Source organism: Orcinus orca, chromosome 14 (assembly GCF_937001465.1).
Source record: "Orcinus orca chromosome 14, mOrcOrc1.1, whole genome shotgun sequence".
Lineage (NCBI taxonomy): Eukaryota > Metazoa > Chordata > Mammalia > Artiodactyla > Delphinidae > Orcinus > Orcinus orca.
Window position 1 is genome coordinate 64737716 of NC_064572.1, and position 16221 is coordinate 64753936.

A 16221-nucleotide genomic window follows, 5' to 3' on the forward strand; every position below is an offset into this window, starting at 1 on the left:
CGGAGACCCTGCCCGGAGTGCCCTCCCCAGATGAGAAGCAGCGGGCGGACAAACGGACCTACCGACGGAGCAACTGGCGCGGGCCCGCCCCGGACGCGTCGCCTGGGCAGCAGCCGGGGGCCGCGGGCGCTCGCCTTTCTGCCGACTTCTTCCAATTCTAATCTTTTTTTATATTTTGGAAAGAACCGGGGTGGGTGGAGCAGAGGTGGAGAGAAATCGGGACTTGGCATTTTCTCCCTTCTCTCTCTCCTAATTTGAGGGAGGCTGCCAGCCCTCCCCTTAAAAAAAAATCCCACCACAAAAAAAAAAAAAAAAAAAAAAAACACAGAGAGAGAGATAGAAAGAACGCTGCAGGACCCTCCAGCGAGCGCGCTCGAACCCCCGGCCGCCACCGCGGCGGCCGCCGGGAGCCCAAGATGGCTGGGCGCTGAGGGAGGCAGTCCGGCTCGACTGGCTTGGCCCGGCCCCGCCGCCGCGGGCTGGCTCCGACCGCAGCCCCGAAGGCCGGAGGAGAGGCCGAGAAGAAAAGAAAGTGGGGGGGGGAGGGGGGCCGGGGTGGCGAAGGGGGAGGGCCGGGGGGAGGGGAGGGCCGGGAGCCGAGCCTCCTGTTCATTAGCAGTTGAGAAAAATTCCTTTCTAGTTTGATCAATCCTTGTTTTCCTCGGCAGAGCCGGGGCGCCCGCCCAGCGCGGAGACGGAGAGCGGGGTCTCTCGCGGCGGGGGCGCCCGGCGCCGGGCCTCGGGGGAACGCAGAAGTAGCGACGAGGGGGTCAGGCCGGAGCACCGACGGGGCTTCTTCTCCCTCCCTTTCTGGTTGGTTTTTTTTTTTTCCACTTCTCTCCCTCCCCCTTCCGTTTCTATTTGTGAAGGGAGGAGGAAGGCAGAGGCGGGCTGGTGTCTCTGGCCGGGGACTGGAATTTCATCTGAATGACTGCCCCTGCGCTCACGCAGTGCCCCGGAGTCGGCCCGCCTGCGCCCCGCAGCCCGCACCCGCAGACGGCCGGCCAGCCGGGGGGCGCCCGCGCCGCGGCCCGGGGACCGGCTTGCCTCGCCCTCCTGGTCCGGATCTAGCAGTCCTTGGCGCGGCCGCACTCGCTTCTCCGGCCTCTCAGACCCTGGACGAGGCGAGGGAGGCGCGGCGCCGGCGAGCCAGGAGAGAGCCACCATTGCCGCCGCCGTCGCTGGAGGAAGTGTGCGGCTCCCGGGCTCTGTCCGCCTTGGGGCGCGCCCCAATGTCAGCCGCGGGGCCGAGTGCAGGCCGTGGGCCGCCGCTGCCCTAGCCGCGCCGATCGGGAGGCGGCCTCTTATATGGAATTTGGACCCCGGCACTCCCCTCCAGGGCTGGTGCCCCGGCCGCGGCCCTGGCGCAGTCCGCGGTCTCCCGCTAGGCGCTCGGGAGGAGGAGGAGGAGACGCAGCCGGCTGCGCGCGCTGCGTGAGGACCGAGGCTCCCTCCTCTGGGGGGCGGGCGCGCGGAAGGCGCTGGTGACTGAGCGACTCTCGGGGCCGCCGGGGCCCGGAGCTCGGGGCTTGGTGGGCCTGTAGTGGCACCGGACGGACCCCCAGAGTTGAGGAGTTGGGGAGACCTGCCCGGGCCCCCTGCCCGCAGCCGCTATGGCGGAGAATTGGAAGAACTGCTTCGAGGAGGAGCTCATCTGCCCCATCTGCCTGCATGTCTTCGTGGAGCCGGTGCAATTGCCGTGCAAACACAACTTCTGTCGGGGCTGCATTGGCGAGGCGTGGGCCAAGGACAGCGGCCTGGTGCGCTGCCCAGAGTGCAACCAGGCCTACAACCAGAAGCCGGGCCTGGAGAAGAACCTGAAGCTCACCAACATCGTGGAGAAGTTCAACGCCCTGCACGTGGAGAAGCCGCCGGCGGCGCTGCACTGCGTGTTCTGCCGCCGTGGCCCCCCGCTGCCGGCGCAGAAGGTCTGCCTGCGCTGCGAGGCGCCCTGCTGCCAGTCCCACGTGCAGACGCACCTGCAGCAGCCCTCCACCGCCCGCGGGCACCTCCTGGTGGAGGCGGACGACGTGCGGGCCTGGAGCTGCCCGCAACACAACGCCTACCGCCTTTACCACTGCGAGGCCGAGCAGGTGGCCGTGTGCCAGTACTGCTGCTACTACAGCGGTGCGCATCAGGGACACTCGGTGTGCGACGTGGAGATCCGGAGGAATGAGATCCGGGCAAGTACCCTACACACAAACACACGCACAACACACACACACACACACACACACACAAACACACACACTCTCTCTGTCTCTCTCTCTCTCCCTCTCTCGGTCTCTTTCTCTCTCTCTTTCTCTCTCTCTCTCTCTCTCTCTCCCCCCCCCCCACCACCTGGGGATCACCCATCCGGACAGGCTGACTCTTGTGACATCAGGACAGAGGTTCCCTTACAAACTCCTCCTTAAGTTTGGAGGCAAGGTCCTGGGAAGTAGGATCCCCGATCGGTACTTGATATTCCTGCACCTGTGCTCATAGGGGGCATCTTGTGAGGCATTTATAGAATTGAGGTGTGGGGCTGTCAGGGATAGAGTTTGGCTGTTGCTTTTCTGTTTTGCGCGCAGCTCCCTCCCCTGGCGTTGTTTCCGTAGGCCCTACGGGAAGTCACTAAAGGGAGTGACCCAGGTCCTGCTTCTCCAGCTGCTGTTTATGTAATGAGTGTCCTGGTGCCGCTGCTGTGGCTGACATGATCCATGATGCTGGCATACCAATGAGGAAGTAAACAAAAGCAGCCATGTTAGTTTCAAGCCCTAGTGGAAACACATTGGGGGGGGGGCGGGGGGCTGGAGGGGGAGCTTCCGGAGGGAGAGCAGAACTCCTGGTATCTATCTGGCCAAGGCCTGGACAGCCAACAGCATCACCGGACAGCATCTCAGCTATTCGGATTATTCCCCATAGCCCGCTCTCCATGTGTGAGAATCGCTGCCCACTGTGTGCCTGTGCGTATTGCACGCGTCTGCATGAACACACCTTAAAGTATGTCTTCATCACTCTGAGCGCTTTTCTCCCAGCCCAGCCCTCTATCACAGCCCTCCCACATTTGGGGAGGAGAAGTGGAAGATGGAAGAAGAATCCTGTGGGTTTAAGGTTGAGCCGCCTTGCAATCTGGTTTCAGGCAGCTGGCTCCCCTGGGCTGCCGGCTGGGTGATTACGGAACCGCATCCCCTCCCATTGTATACACCCTGTAGCAGCAGCCAATGTCAAAACCGCCTTCCCCCTCAGGCCTCTGGGGCTGGCCTGGCTTTGGAGCTGGACTGAAGCAATACTTCCGTCCCCTTCAGTGGAGGGGGGCTCCTCCTGGGTTCCTCCCAGGTCCCCTGGCTTTCAGGGTTGAGTCATACCAGAAAGAAGGGGTTGGCCTGAGACTGTCTGAGCCATCTCAAGCCCCAGCTTGGGGCCTGGGTGTGATATCATGGGGGTGAGGTTGGGCTTTGGTAGGACTGGGAGTGTTTATGGGTGGGGGCCCCTGGAGGCTAGTGGAGGCCAGTGGGGAGCTTGGTTATGAGGAAGCTCTGAGCAGGGGACGGTTGTAGATGGGGGCTGTTTCCTGTAGGGGGACCAGTCAGAATGAGTCACTGTTCAGCAATTAAAAAACATACACATACCACTAACAAAAGGCAGGAGGGTTGCCACAGGCTGAGGGCAGGGATAACAAATAAAATTTGCTGTATAATTAGTTTCTAATCGGATGGGCTAGATCTGGGGTTTTGTGCCAGGACAGAGCCTCTGGTTTCTTAAAGGAAGTGTGGGTGGGGGATGGAGAGAAGAGCCTCCCCCCACCACCAGGGATGGAAAAGGCAGAGGCCTAGGGGAACAAATGAGCCCCTAGTGTACTCCGCCCCCCACCCAGGGCAGGCAGAGCCCAGACTTTCCCTAGTATTGGGAAGCTGCTGCTATTAATAAAGATGCAAGGGCTGGGGAGGAGGCTGGGAAAAGTGCAGAGGCAGGAGAAAGGAAGGCTGTCCAGTTCTCTGTCCTGGGATTGACTGTGGAAAATGAAAGGAAGGGAAAGGTGGAGATGGGGCTGAAAGGCACAGAAGAGGGGACAGCAACCAGGGTGATGAGTGAATGTACGCCTGCACCCGCGGCTTTGCCCTTAGTTGTATCGGTGGTTGGTTGGTGGGTGTGAGCTCAGGTGTCTTTCATTTAGGTGGGGGAGAAAACACAATTTTACCTGATTTGGTAGTAAGAGGGTGTCTTTAGATGTGGGTCTGTGTTTGTGAGTGTCTTTGAGACTGTCTGCTTTGCCCTCAAATGCACCTGTCTCCTGTCTGTATAGTTGGGGGATGGGGGGTGGCACACATACGCAGAGTATACCCTGGGGTTCCTACCGGCAGGTCCCTGATCCCCCAGCTCATGGAAGGAACTGGATGGAAGCAGGCCCTGAACTTTGTCAGCAGCTCCATGTGTGTGCGTCTGCGTGCGTGCGTGTGTGTGTGTGTGTGTTCTTGTGTTCGTTCCTGTTCCTGGTGTGGGCAGGCTCAGAAGTAGTGGGTTGCATCACAGCCAGATGTGCAGTTCTGTGCGCTCAGCATCTGTGCCCCACAGCCTGAGTCTCGTCCCTCTCCAGGCTCCCCTACCCCAGGCCCTCCAGATTCTCTCTGGTGTCCCAGGGCACTGGAGTTGGAAACCCTTCAATGGCCCAGTGCCACTCACTGTGAGTTGGACTTATTGAACGAGTAGGAAGAGGGGCCCCACCCTCAGGGGAAGGGGTGAGCCACAAAGAACCTGAATGGAAGAACCCTTTGCACTCCATCCTCTCTAGGCTAGCCATGGGGAGGGGTGTTTTCCTGGGCTTCTTTTCCCTTGTGGGAGGGAGTCTGTCTTAAAGGGCCTCTGCTGGTACCACGGATGAAGGCAACAGAATTATCCCAGATACAGGAGCAGAAGCATGGAAACGTGGCACACACCTTAAGATATAGCTCTGCTTCTTGTGCTTCCTCTTCCATTGTCCCAGGGAGGGGCAGGGGCTGCTGAAATGGCCTACTGGCTAGGAATAGGAAACGCTGATCAATCTCCCCCTGGTGGTCCTCCACACGCACACTCAAAGCACCCACCTGTGCAGCGGCCTAGAGCTGGGGCCCAGCAGGAATGCAAGCAGGGCTTCCGCCTAGCAGGGGACTAGCCGGGGGTCTCAGAGTCAGGCCTTCGAAGTCCTTGCCCCACTCTGCCCTTGGGAAGCCAATGTGTAAGCCACGTTGCCATGAGGCCTGGATGCCCATTGGGTAGACCGCAGAGAACACTCTAAGACATGCCTAGACCCCAAATGTGTTCTCCCTTGGGGCTATGGGAGGCTAAGGGCCCAAGATTGGGATATCCAGGTGCACTCAGGTGTGGCGGCCCTAGGTGGTCAAACCCTCTTCCAGCCCCTGGGTTTAGGGGTTCATGTGAGGAACTCGGGACTGGTATGAGCTGGGAGCACCTCTATCTCATGACCTCCAAGATAAGGCCTAGTTATATCTGTGAAGGGCTACGCAGGGTGTGTGTGTGTGTGTGTGTGTGTGTGTGTGTGTGTGTGTTCAGGTCATAGTTGTGCCTCTGTGTCATTCCTAGTACCCCAGACAGGTTGGAAATGTGCGCAGGACCCTGTTCCTTGCATTCTCGAAGGTTTAGAGTTGAGAGGAGATGTTCTCTGGGGACAGGATCCCACTTCTTGGGCCAGTTTGGGGTTTGCAGCTGCTGGGGGTGAGGTCATCCTGCTCACATTGTCCATGGCCGGAGGGGCTGCCCTGGGACCCTGGAGGGGATCCTAGGTCTCCACCCCACGTGTCTGTCTCCGGGTGGGCTCTGGGAGTGAGGGCCGCCCTGGCCCAGCTATAGCCAGGCTGTGGCTGCAGCCTGGCTCAGGCGGTACGGACCCCACTGCTCTCCGCTGCCCCCGACCATAATCCTGAGGTCTCAGGTGGGGTGGGAGGTGGGAGGGTCAAGTGGCTGCTCCTTCCTTGACCATCTTGAAGGATCGGGAAGAGGGGGCCTGACTTGGCCTTCCTCCCTGGCCCTGGGCAGAGGAGCCTGAGGCGGAGGCCCAGCCCCCCACCTCCACCCCAGGATCCTGCTGACACAGGCAGACCAGACGCCTGTCATGCACGCCCTGCTGATGACTCTGCGTGCTGCAGCTCCGGGTGCCTGTGCATCCAGGTCTGTCTGCAGGTGTTTGTGTGCGCGTGTGTAACTAGTGCGTCTGGTTGTGCATCTCACGTGGGACTACTTTTTTGTATCTCAACGTGTGTATCTCTGAGAAGGTGCAATGTGAGTGACTGACTTAATTACGGAGTTGTCTTGTGTGTGGCTGTGGGGTCGGGAAGACGTGCACGTGTGTGTGTGTGTGAGCGAGAGGAGGGTGCCCTGCTTGCCGTTCACCTGCGAGTTGAAGTTGAGTGTGCACACGTATCTGTCGTTGACAGCGCTAGTGTGTTCCTGCCTGATGGTAGTTGGTTGGTGGGTGTGAGTCTTGTGTGACTTTCTCACCTGGTGGAGGTGTTGGGGAGGGGAGGAGACTCACCTTCGGTGAGCTCGTTGCCTGTAGTGGGCTTTGGAGGTGGAAGCCCGGATGGATCCTGCGATGCTGTGTTGTGGGCATTTGGGGTGGTCATAAGAAGAAGGGGAGCCCGGCTTGGGCCCCAGCCCTGGACCGAGCAGGCAGGCTTGGCTGGCCTCATCCCTGGCTCTGGGAAAGCCTTCCTTCCCGGCTGGCCTGGCATTCAAACACAGACAAAGGGGGGCTTTCTCTCTCGCCTCTTTGTTCTGCTGCCCCAGAGCAGTGCACTCTGCATGGCAAAAGCTAATTCCACTCTGCAGCTGGGAAACCCTCTCTGGGGTCTGCCGGGGCTTGCCTCCGAGGTGCTGCCTTTCTCCTTGTCCCTGGTTCCTGCTCTGTAGCCTCTTCTCTCTGGGTCTGTGATTGCCCGCAGCCTGGGGGTCCACATGGTAGCCCCAGGTAGGGGCTGAGGCATGGGAAGGGACAACTAAGGCTGAGACCAGGAGGGAGTGCTGTGGCCCAGGGAGAGGGGAGGCTGACGTATTCCTGGGACAAGGGCTTATGTGGGAGAGTGGGGGGTGGCTTTGGCAGCTGGGGAGGAGGTTAGGAGGGGGTAGCTCTGAGCGGGGGCTTCATCCAGAGCTGGAGCTGGCATGAGAGTCATCTGGGCAGGGATCCCAGCAGGCAGAGGTACTCCAGCAGCCCAGCGCCCTCTTCCCGCCTCCACCCCATCACAGGGGCAGCTGGTCCCAGCTCTGGTCCCATCTACAAACTTGAGGTCTGCCTCTGGCCCAGATCCTGGGGCCCTGCTCCCTCCTGACTTTGCTTCTCTTCAAGATTGAGTTGAGGGTTTTATTATTATCATTTATTAACTTTTATACAGCCTAGAGTCCCAATGGCCTTACCCGTCTGCCCAGTCCAGTCTGGCATCAAAAATGCCAGCTGGGCCTGGCCAGTCAGTCTCCAGAGGGCTGTGAGTGAGGCTTTCCCAGGGCAGGAATGTGAGGGGCTCATGATTGCCCCCCTCCCCAGGCTGGGAGGGGCTTTGGAGGAGCAGCTCAAGGCAGAGTCTAGAACATTAGGCGACAGATATGAGGGTCTGGAGGGGTGGGAATGGTGTGCCCCCAAGTCTTCCTGATGCTTTTGCCCTCACAGACCCAGGAGCAGACCGTGGAAGGCCTTAGGTCCTTAGGGAAGGACAGGGACAGCAGTAAGCAGGTCCCACCTGGGCCAGCAGGTGTAGCGTGGGGCTGGGCCTCCAATTGCCCCTGCCCCTGCTGGAGGCCTGGTCCCTCAAGTGCTCCTAGTCTAGACCATTCTAGTCTCCCCTCTGTACCTGCACACCTGAGGTGTGCCACAATCCAGATGACCCACTCTGGGCTGGGAGCAGTTTGTAAGGTGCCCTCCCCCACACCGAGAGGCCTTGCCCTGAATCAAGCTGGGAAATCTCTCAGCTGTGGGTTTTTCCCAGGTGGGCAGTGGAGCCTCAGCTCACAGTAGTTCTGGGAGGTTGGGATGGAAAGGAGGCTGCTGGTAGTGGGGAGGGGTCTTTGCTTCCTCTGTTCCCCATCTCCCAGCTTCTCAGCAACCTGATTCATTCATTGGTGGAATCGAGGTGAGGGGTACTAAAGGGGCAGCAAGTGGATATTTCCCTTCCTCCCCACCACCCCGATTTTCCAGTGCCTGAGGTAGCAGTGTCCCCCCGCCCCCTGCTTCCCCCCGGTGTTGGCTGTGGCAGGATTAAGAGCACCTAGCCCCGAGGGATCACCGTTCCTGCAAGGGTGAGCTGGCCATGGTGGGCCCCCCGCCCAGCCCTCCCTGGCTGGCATTCCCTGGCCAGTTTTCTTCCTATTCCTGGCCCTTCCCTTCCCTCTGTAGTGGAGACAGAAGCCCGATGGCCTCTGAGCTGGGGGAGAGCCAATGAAACCCAGCCACCTGCTAGGCAGTGTGGCCACTGCCTTTGCTAGACCTGGACTGGGCTCCACCCCAGAGGGCTCTGGGCAGGCAGGAACCAGGACCTGGACCTGGAAGCCAAGGGAAGACACCTCAGGGTCCCAGCGTGGCCGTGCTGCCAGGAAAGGATCTGAGAAAAGCCTAGATGGCGCAAGGGGCTGAGCCCCACTCCCCAGGACAAGACAGGAAGTGCCTCCCTTGGCTGTGCCCTGAGGGGTCAGCCATGAACTCCCTGAACGGGTTGCAGGGGAGTGGGACAGAGGCCTCCCACGGGCCTAGAGGGTGGGAGTGAACAGCCCCATTCCAGGCCTCTGAGGGAAGTGGGGCTGAGATCCTATCTGGGGCTGCCTCTCTTCTGCCCCTCGTCTGGGACTTAGCTACAGGTGCACCTCTACTCTGATACCAGTGGGTTTGGTCATGAAAAGTAGTTGGGCCAGGAGACCGTGGTGCACAGATGTGTGTGTGTGGCTGGGGCCTGGGCTCTCGGATATCCTGGGCACTGGGAAGGCAGGAGTGGCCTGGAGCCTGAGATACATCCAAGTTGGAGGGACTGCTTCCCGAGTGTGGGGACGAGGCAGCCAGCAGGCAAAAAATGGAGGGTCAGTTGTAACAGGGGAGGTGAAAAGGTCTCATATCCTTTGGTGGTACCCTGGCCACCTTGCCTTCAGGCAGGCCTCCCTCAGTCATCGGGGGCCTTCAGGAGGGCCAGCCTTCACTGTGCAGGGCTGTGTGTGTGTGACAGTGTGCCTGAGGGGATCTCAGGGCCCAGGTGGTGGCGTGTGCTTGTGTGTGTGCGTGCAGTTGTATGCATGTGGGTGGGCCATACTGTGGGGTGCCGCCTGCCCTTTTCACGTGACTGGGGGCAGTTTCACAGGAAGGGAGGGTGTGTGACTACCTCTGCTCCTGCGCCCAGCCAGCTGTGTTTCTCTACAGGCTCTGACTCTCAGGCTGGCAGCAGATCCATGTGCATGTTGGGCTGGGGGTGGGGGGCAGGGCAACATCTCCTGTCTCTTAAGGTACTGTCCTGGGTCACTGAAAGGTCAAATTGTTGCGGGGGGGCGGGGTGCCCCAGGCTTTCCCAGCTCAGAATCTGAGAGCCTCACCCCCTGCGTCCTCCTGTCCCCAGGGCCCTGGTTCTAGGGCAGCCACCAACAAAAAACAGGGTCGCTGAACCCTCCTGGCTGGCCTTGGTTTCCCCATATGTAAAGGGGTTTGGGGGAATAAGGAAGGGATTGGTGGCGGCTTGTCTTTTGGAAGCCAGCTGAGTGTGGACAGGAGTGGGGGTCATGGGTCAAACTTGAGGGTCACTTTGAGGTCCACACAGAGGAAGAAAAAGAACCACTTCTTGTTGAGTGGACACTTGCTGTGAGGTAGGTTCTGTGCAATCTGCTCTGCAAACCTTGTTTTGTGTGCAAAACCCATGGGTTTATTCAGGAAACACATTATGCATCTGTAGGGTGCTGGGGCCTTTGTGGGTCCCGGCTAGGAAGGGAAGTGGAAAAATGCAGCAGCAAAGCCCTGTTTTCAAGAGGTCTTGAGTTTTGTTTGGAGATTAGACCACAGTTGGTCAGACTATAGAATAGTGTTTTCCTATAGCTCTTTCTGTGAGATGGTCACGTTTTGTGTTTGTGGTGTCCAGTACATTAGCCACTAGCTGCATGTAGCTATTGAGCACTTGAAATGAGGCTGGTACAACAGAAGAACTGATGTTCAATTTAATTTATTTTTAACTAACTTAAAATGAAATAGCCACATGTGACTAGTGGCTACTGTATTGGACAGCACAGCTACAGAGGGAGAGCAGAATGTGACAGCCCCTTGTATGGCCAAGACAGGGAGGGTCCTGCACAGACTCCGAGCAGGGGCCATGGAAAGTTTCCTAGAGGAGCAGGACCTTAAGCTGGGCTTTGAAGGATAGACAAGGGATGGGGAGAAGGCACTGTGGGCTGCAGAAAAACACCAGCTGGGTGCATGGAGTTCAGATTTGCAGTGTCAGGGACAGGATACCAGCCCACCTGGCTGGGAGAGTCAGGTTGTAGGTAAGAAAGCCTACAGAGTTTGGAAGGAGGGGTCATCGAGGGATCTTGGGCAGGAGAGAGACCCTGTTTGAAGAGGTGTATCTGGCAAGGGAGGATGACAGGGCGGCTGGAACAGCTGGGATAGGCAGGTCTGGGAAGAGAGGGCTTGTAGAGACAGAAGATTAAGGGCTGAGAAGAGCAGCATTGTTCTGAACCTTCCAGCAGACTGACCTTGGGTCTTAGGAGAGCCAGAGTTTCCTTTCCACCCAGGTCCAACTGAGGGGCTGAGGGAGTTAGCAAGGACTTCAGAGGCCTAGCTCTCAGCATCAAGAGCAAGCAAGGGGGCAGCTGGCTGGCTTTATGCCCCCCAAGTGTAAGGCAAACGTCAGGTGAGATCTCTGGACCGGGCCAGAGGGCCTGTGAGACCCGGGAAGGTTGTGTGACCCTCTGCATCATTTCTGAGATGGTGCTCCCCAGAGAGAGGCAGCATGACTTGGATGAGAACAGACCCTACTACCTGGTCATTTAGGTTTGTATTCCAGCTCTGATACTAGCTGTGTGACTTTGGGTGAATTACTTAACCTTTCTGGTTTCCTCTTCTCTGAAATGAGGATAATAATAGTATGTATCTCATAGCATTACTAGAATGATCAGGTAAGTCTATACAGGAAAAGTGCTTACAAAAGAGGCAGGCCTGACCCTGCCCTCAGAAAGTTTATGGTTTAGATATGTGTGGGAAGCATTCCAGGCTTTTTCGTCCTGGGGACAGGCTGGCCAGACAGTTGTCACCAGGCCCCTGGGATTGCATGGGAGCCAGAAGGGGTTGGGGGGGCAGAAATTTTAGGTCGTCTGGGAATAAGGATCCAGAGGATGAGTCTGTTCTGTAGAGGTAAGGATGGTGCTCACCCATTCCTCTGATGCCCCTACCCCAACTGTCTCTGCAGAAGATGCTGATGAAGCAGCAGGACCGGCTGGAGGAGCGAGAGCAGGACATTGAGGACCAGCTGTACAAACTCGAGTCAGACAAGCGCCTGGTGGAGGTAGCTAAGCCCAAGCCCATGGTATGAGGTGGGGGGCGGCTTGGGTACTGGGCCTTGGGCTAGGATCTGTTGTGTGGTCGGCTCTATGCCGGAATCCCTTGGTCAGTCATTCAATGAACCGTCAGTGGATGAGCCCCCCACTGGTGCCAGGGTACCTGTCCAGAGCCCTGTGCTACCAGTGGGGGATTGGCAGGTCAGACTTTGCCTTTGGGAGCCCTGGGCAGCCTGGGGCTTTGGGGTCCCAGACTCCCCCATCCAGGATGTGAGACAGGCAGGAGCAGCAGCCTGAAGTCCCCAGTACTTACCTGCCCACCCACTCTTGCCCCGGTGCCCGCAGGAGAAGGTGAGCCAACTGAAGGAGGAAGTGCGGCTGCAATACGAGAAGCTGCACCAGCTGTTGGATGAGGACCTGCGGCAGACGGTGGAGGTCCTGGACAAGGCCCAGGCCAAGTTCTGCAGCGAGAACGCAGCGCAGGCGCTGCATCTCGGGGAGCGCATGCAGGAGGCCAAGAAGCTGCTGGGCTCCCTGCAGCTGCTCTTCGACAAGACGGAGGACGTCAGCTTCATGAAGGTGGGCTGGGCCTGGGACCGGCTGGTGGGACCCAAGGGGCATTATTAAGATTTTTTTTTTTTTTTTTTGTGCCTTGGGTCTTCGTTGCTGTGCGCGGGCTTTCTCTAATTGTGGCGAGTGGGGGCTACTCTTCATTGAGGTGCGTGGGCTTCTCATTGCGGTGGCTTCTCTTGTTGTGGAGCATGAGCTCTAGGTGTGCGGGCTTCAGTAGTTGCGGCTTACGGGCTCTAGAGCTCAGGCTTAGTAGCTGTGGTGCACGGGCTTAGTTGCTCTGCGGCATGTGGGATCTTCCCGGACCAGGGCTCGAACCCGTGTCCCCTGCATTGGCAGGCAGATTCTTAACCACTGCATCATCAGGGAAGCCCCAAGGGGCATTTCTAAATTGGAGTCTGTGATGCTTTGCTCCCCAACTGGTTCCCCCCACCAGTATGCTCACAGGGCTTTGGAGCCAGCCTTCATGGATTCAAAACCCTCCCACCCTGTTCCTTCTAGCTTTGTGACCTTGGGCAAGTCATATATGTTCCCTAGGCCTCAGCTCCCTCACTTATAAAATGGGGTTGATAATACAGATCTATTATCTGTTACCCGCAATGCCAAAGTTTTAGAAATCTCTGAAAACTGAAAGAAAAAAGTTCCGGCAGCTCATTTAACAGCAAAAATTGACCTGAACTGATGCTGACAATTTATGGCCTTTATTGATCTTTACTTGGTACAAATATTGAAACATATTGCTGGGACTTCCCTGGCAGTCCAGCGGTTAAGACTCTGCTCTTCCAGTGCAGGGGAGGGATTCGATCCCTGGTCAGGGAACTAAGATGCCACATGCCACGAGGCGTGGCCAAAAAAAAAAAACAACAAAACATATTGCTGCAGAAACATTGATGTGTTAGATTACAGTGTCCTACTCTGTAATCACATATTATGATACGGGCATCATATTTCCCTTCTAAAGTCCAAAAAATTCCAAATTCCAAAAGACATCTTGCCCCAAAGATTTTTTGGGGTAAAAGATTGAGTGCTTGCAGAACCTTCCTCCTAGGGTAGTCGTTTAGATAAGGTGATAGATGTATAGAAAGCACTTACAGTGTTGTCTGTCACATAGCAAGCGCTCAATCTTCTGAGAATGGAGACACCCCACCCCCTGCCCCGCCACACTCTGGCCAGAATCAGAAGGTCAGCCCTGCCTGGGGAGAGAGAGGATGGGGCAGCTTCCATCTTCCCCTCTCTCATGCTGCCTTTCCCACTGACTAACCCTTTTCTCTCCCTCTAGAACACCAAGTCTGTGAAAATCCTAATGGACAGGTGAGCAGATGGCCACCAGCCCTCAGGGGAACACATGTGGGGGAGGGCAGGAAGGGCGAGGCCCACTGCGGGGAGGTAGGGCGGGCTTACCGGTGATACCTCCTCACAGCAGATGCCCCGTCCACTGCCCCCAGGACCCAGACCTGTACAGGCAGCAGCCTTTCTCCCCCTAAGATCGGCCACTTGAATTCCAAGCTCTTCCTGAACGAGGTGGCCAAGAAGGAGAAGCAGCTACGGAAGATGCTAGAAGGTGAGGGTGGGATCCTCAATCAAAGGGAGAGAACCCTTTGGGCAGGGGTAAATGCCAGAACCTTCCTTCTGACAGGCAGCCTGGCCTAGTCAGATAGCCCTTTCCTCATATCCCAGCTTTGCTACTTCTAGCTGTGGGACCTTGGGCAAGCCGTAGTACCTCCCTGAGCCTCAGCTTCTTCAGCTGTAAGATGGGAAAGATAATAGTATCTGCCTGCTAACGGAGTAGTGAGCATCAAGATGGTGCATGATGTATTGTGCTTGGTCCTACAGATGGAAAATGTCCCCGGGGGAGAGGAGGCCTGGGTTGCCTGGGACAGGGGCTTTAGCGACTTTTGCCCAAACTCTCCACAGGCCCCTTCAGCACACCGGTGCCCTTCCTGCAGAGCGTCCCCCTGTACCCTTGTGGTGTGAGCAGCTCTGGGGCGGAAAAGCGCAAGCACTCGACGGCCTTCCCTGAGGCCAGTTTCCTAGAGACGTCGTCGGGCCCCGTGGGCAGCCAGTATGGGGCAGCGAGCACAGCCAGCGGCGAGGGCCAGTCAGGGCAGCCCCTGGGCCCCTGCAGCTCCACGCAGCACTTGGTGGCCCTGCCGGGCGGCGCCCAACCAGTGCACTCAAGTCCTGTGTTCCCCCCATCGCAGTATCCCAATGGCTCCGCCGCCCAGCAGCCCATGCTCCCCCAGTATGGGGGCCGCAAGATTCTCGTCTGTTCTGTGGACAACTGTTACTGTTCTTCCGTGGCCAACCATGGCGGCCACCAGCCCTACCCCCGCTCCGGCCACTTCCCCTGGACAGTGCCCTCACAGGAGTACTCACATGCGCTCCCGCCCACACCTTCCGTCCCCCAGTCCCTTCCCAGCCTGGCGGTCAGAGACTGGCTCGACGCCTCCCAGCAGCCTGGCCACCAGGATTTCTACAGGGTGTATGGGCAGCCGTCCACCAAACACTACGTGACGAGCTAACGCTACGCGGGCGGTGGGGCGCTGGGGAATCTCCCCGCCTCAGCCCCCAGTGGCTTGGGAATGACGCATCCAGAGACCTGCCCTTCTACCTTCCTGTCCTCCCTCCCTTCCTCCTTCATTTCCCCAAGTCTTTTCCTTTTGGATTTTGTTTTGTTTGGGGCTTGTTTTGATTTTTTTTTTATCACGAATCTCCTGGACTCGGAGGTGACAGTGGGAGCTGGCCTGGGCCGGGGCTGCAGGTGGCTCTGGAGTTGGGAAAGCGTCTACCTCAAGGCGCTGAGCTCTCTCTCTCTCTGTCTCTCCTTTTTTCTTCCACTCCTTCCCCTACCCACCCCCGTGGCTGGAAGGAGCCTCAGCTTCCCCTAAAGCCTTGGGGGTAGGGGCAGTTTCCAACTCTCCTCAGCCAGCCCTGGGAGGAGGGACCAGTGTCCACTGGCCTGCTTCTCCTCTTGTTTTTCTTTTGGGCAGTTTGATCACTGACTAAATAAGGAAAGACCTGTAGATTGTGGGGCTTTTTTTTTTTTTTTAATTTTTTTTAAAACCAAGAATGATTTCTCCTGCTTCCTTCTCACCATCCTCCCAGACGGAGTTCAAAGGCCACTTCTCAAGCAGCATTTGGCACCTTCAGCCTCAGAATGGAATCTTAAAGACAGGAACCCCCATGTCCAGGAAAGGGGAGAGGAACCTTGCCAATGATAGTGACCACAGCAAAAGCAAATAATAATAATATTAATAATAATAAAGAGAAATAAAAGAAATAATAAAATAAAAAACCATAGCACAGCCCTTGTTGAGGTCAGCGGGAGAGGAGGGGCTGCCCGGAGTTGGGTCCTTGCCTGGATTTTGACACAGCGACTTCCTGTAGTGAGCACTTTGTATGAATCGTGGACTTCCTGTTCTCAAGGCGCAGGTATTTATTCTGTAATCTGTCTAGAGCACACACCGAAATCCAACCTTCTAATAAACATAATGGCGCAGTCCCACTCCCTGCCTCGCCTCTTACCCCTAACTCCCCCAGGCCTGGGGTCTTCAGGCGTTGGTGTGGGGAGGGGCCCCTCTAGGGATGGAAGCCCCTGCCCTCCTTGCCTTGATTCTCTCCGGGGTTTAGCCTATTCCAGGCCTGTGAACGTCAGTTCGTCAGGTACTAACTACGTCTGGTCTCAGCCTTGGGTTCATTTGGCAAATATTTGCTGAGGGCCTCCTAGGCCCAGCCCCGGCCGCATGGGCCCCGGCATCTCTTTGAGTTTCTGCCAACATGCTCTTAGCAAGGACAGACAAAGGAAGAAATACCTTTCTATGAGTCTTGCAGAGTTTACCTCCTTCAGTCCACAAATATTTATTAAGCACATGCTAAGCGTCAGGCACTGTGTATGGCCAAGGGCACAGAAGTAGAGCAGACCTTATCTTGGAATTTAGTCTAACTGAGCCTTGGCCCCCATTGGGGGAGGGGAGCAGGGAGGGTCACTCAGCTCCATGCTTCCTTTGGTAACTTGGGCTCTAGCCCCTGCCCCTGAGCATGGAGGGAGGGCAGGCAGGAAAATCCTGTGCTCTGGGAGGCACAGTGCTAGGGTAACAAGGTGAAAAAGACATCCTACCCTCATCCCCTTTGGCAGAGCTCAAAGAGTAGCATGCTTGGGAGCTT

The 16221-nt window shown here is 57.3% G+C and overlaps 1 protein-coding gene across 1 annotated transcript; it reads left to right on the forward strand.

The window, feature by feature from the left end:
* Window positions 1-1613: 1613 nt before the first annotated feature.
* TRIM8 (tripartite motif containing 8) lies at window positions 1614-15562 on the forward strand. Its single transcript, XM_004268521.4, has 6 exons — window positions 1614-2183; window positions 11400-11495; window positions 11833-12066; window positions 13337-13368; window positions 13503-13618; window positions 13972-15562. The coding sequence occupies exons 1-6, from the start codon at window positions 1614-1616 to the stop codon at window positions 14577-14579; spliced, it is 1656 nt and encodes a 551-aa protein (XP_004268569.1). The 3' UTR covers window positions 14580-15562.
* The last annotated feature ends 659 nt before the right edge of the window (window positions 15563-16221 follow it).

Bases quoted from the DNA above. Each gene is read 5' to 3' on its own strand.
- TRIM8 (XM_004268521.4), top strand. From the start codon at position 1,614: ATGGCGGAGAATTGGAAGAACTGCTTCGAGGAGGAGCTCATCTGCCCC. The intron at 2,184-11,399 runs GCAAGTACCCTA...CTGTCTCTGCAG, and splicing joins TCCGGAGGAATGAGATCCGG to AAGATGCTGATGAAGCAGCA. The intron at 11,496-11,832 runs GTAGCTAAGCCC...CGGTGCCCGCAG, and splicing joins CAGACAAGCGCCTGGTGGAG to GAGAAGGTGAGCCAACTGAA.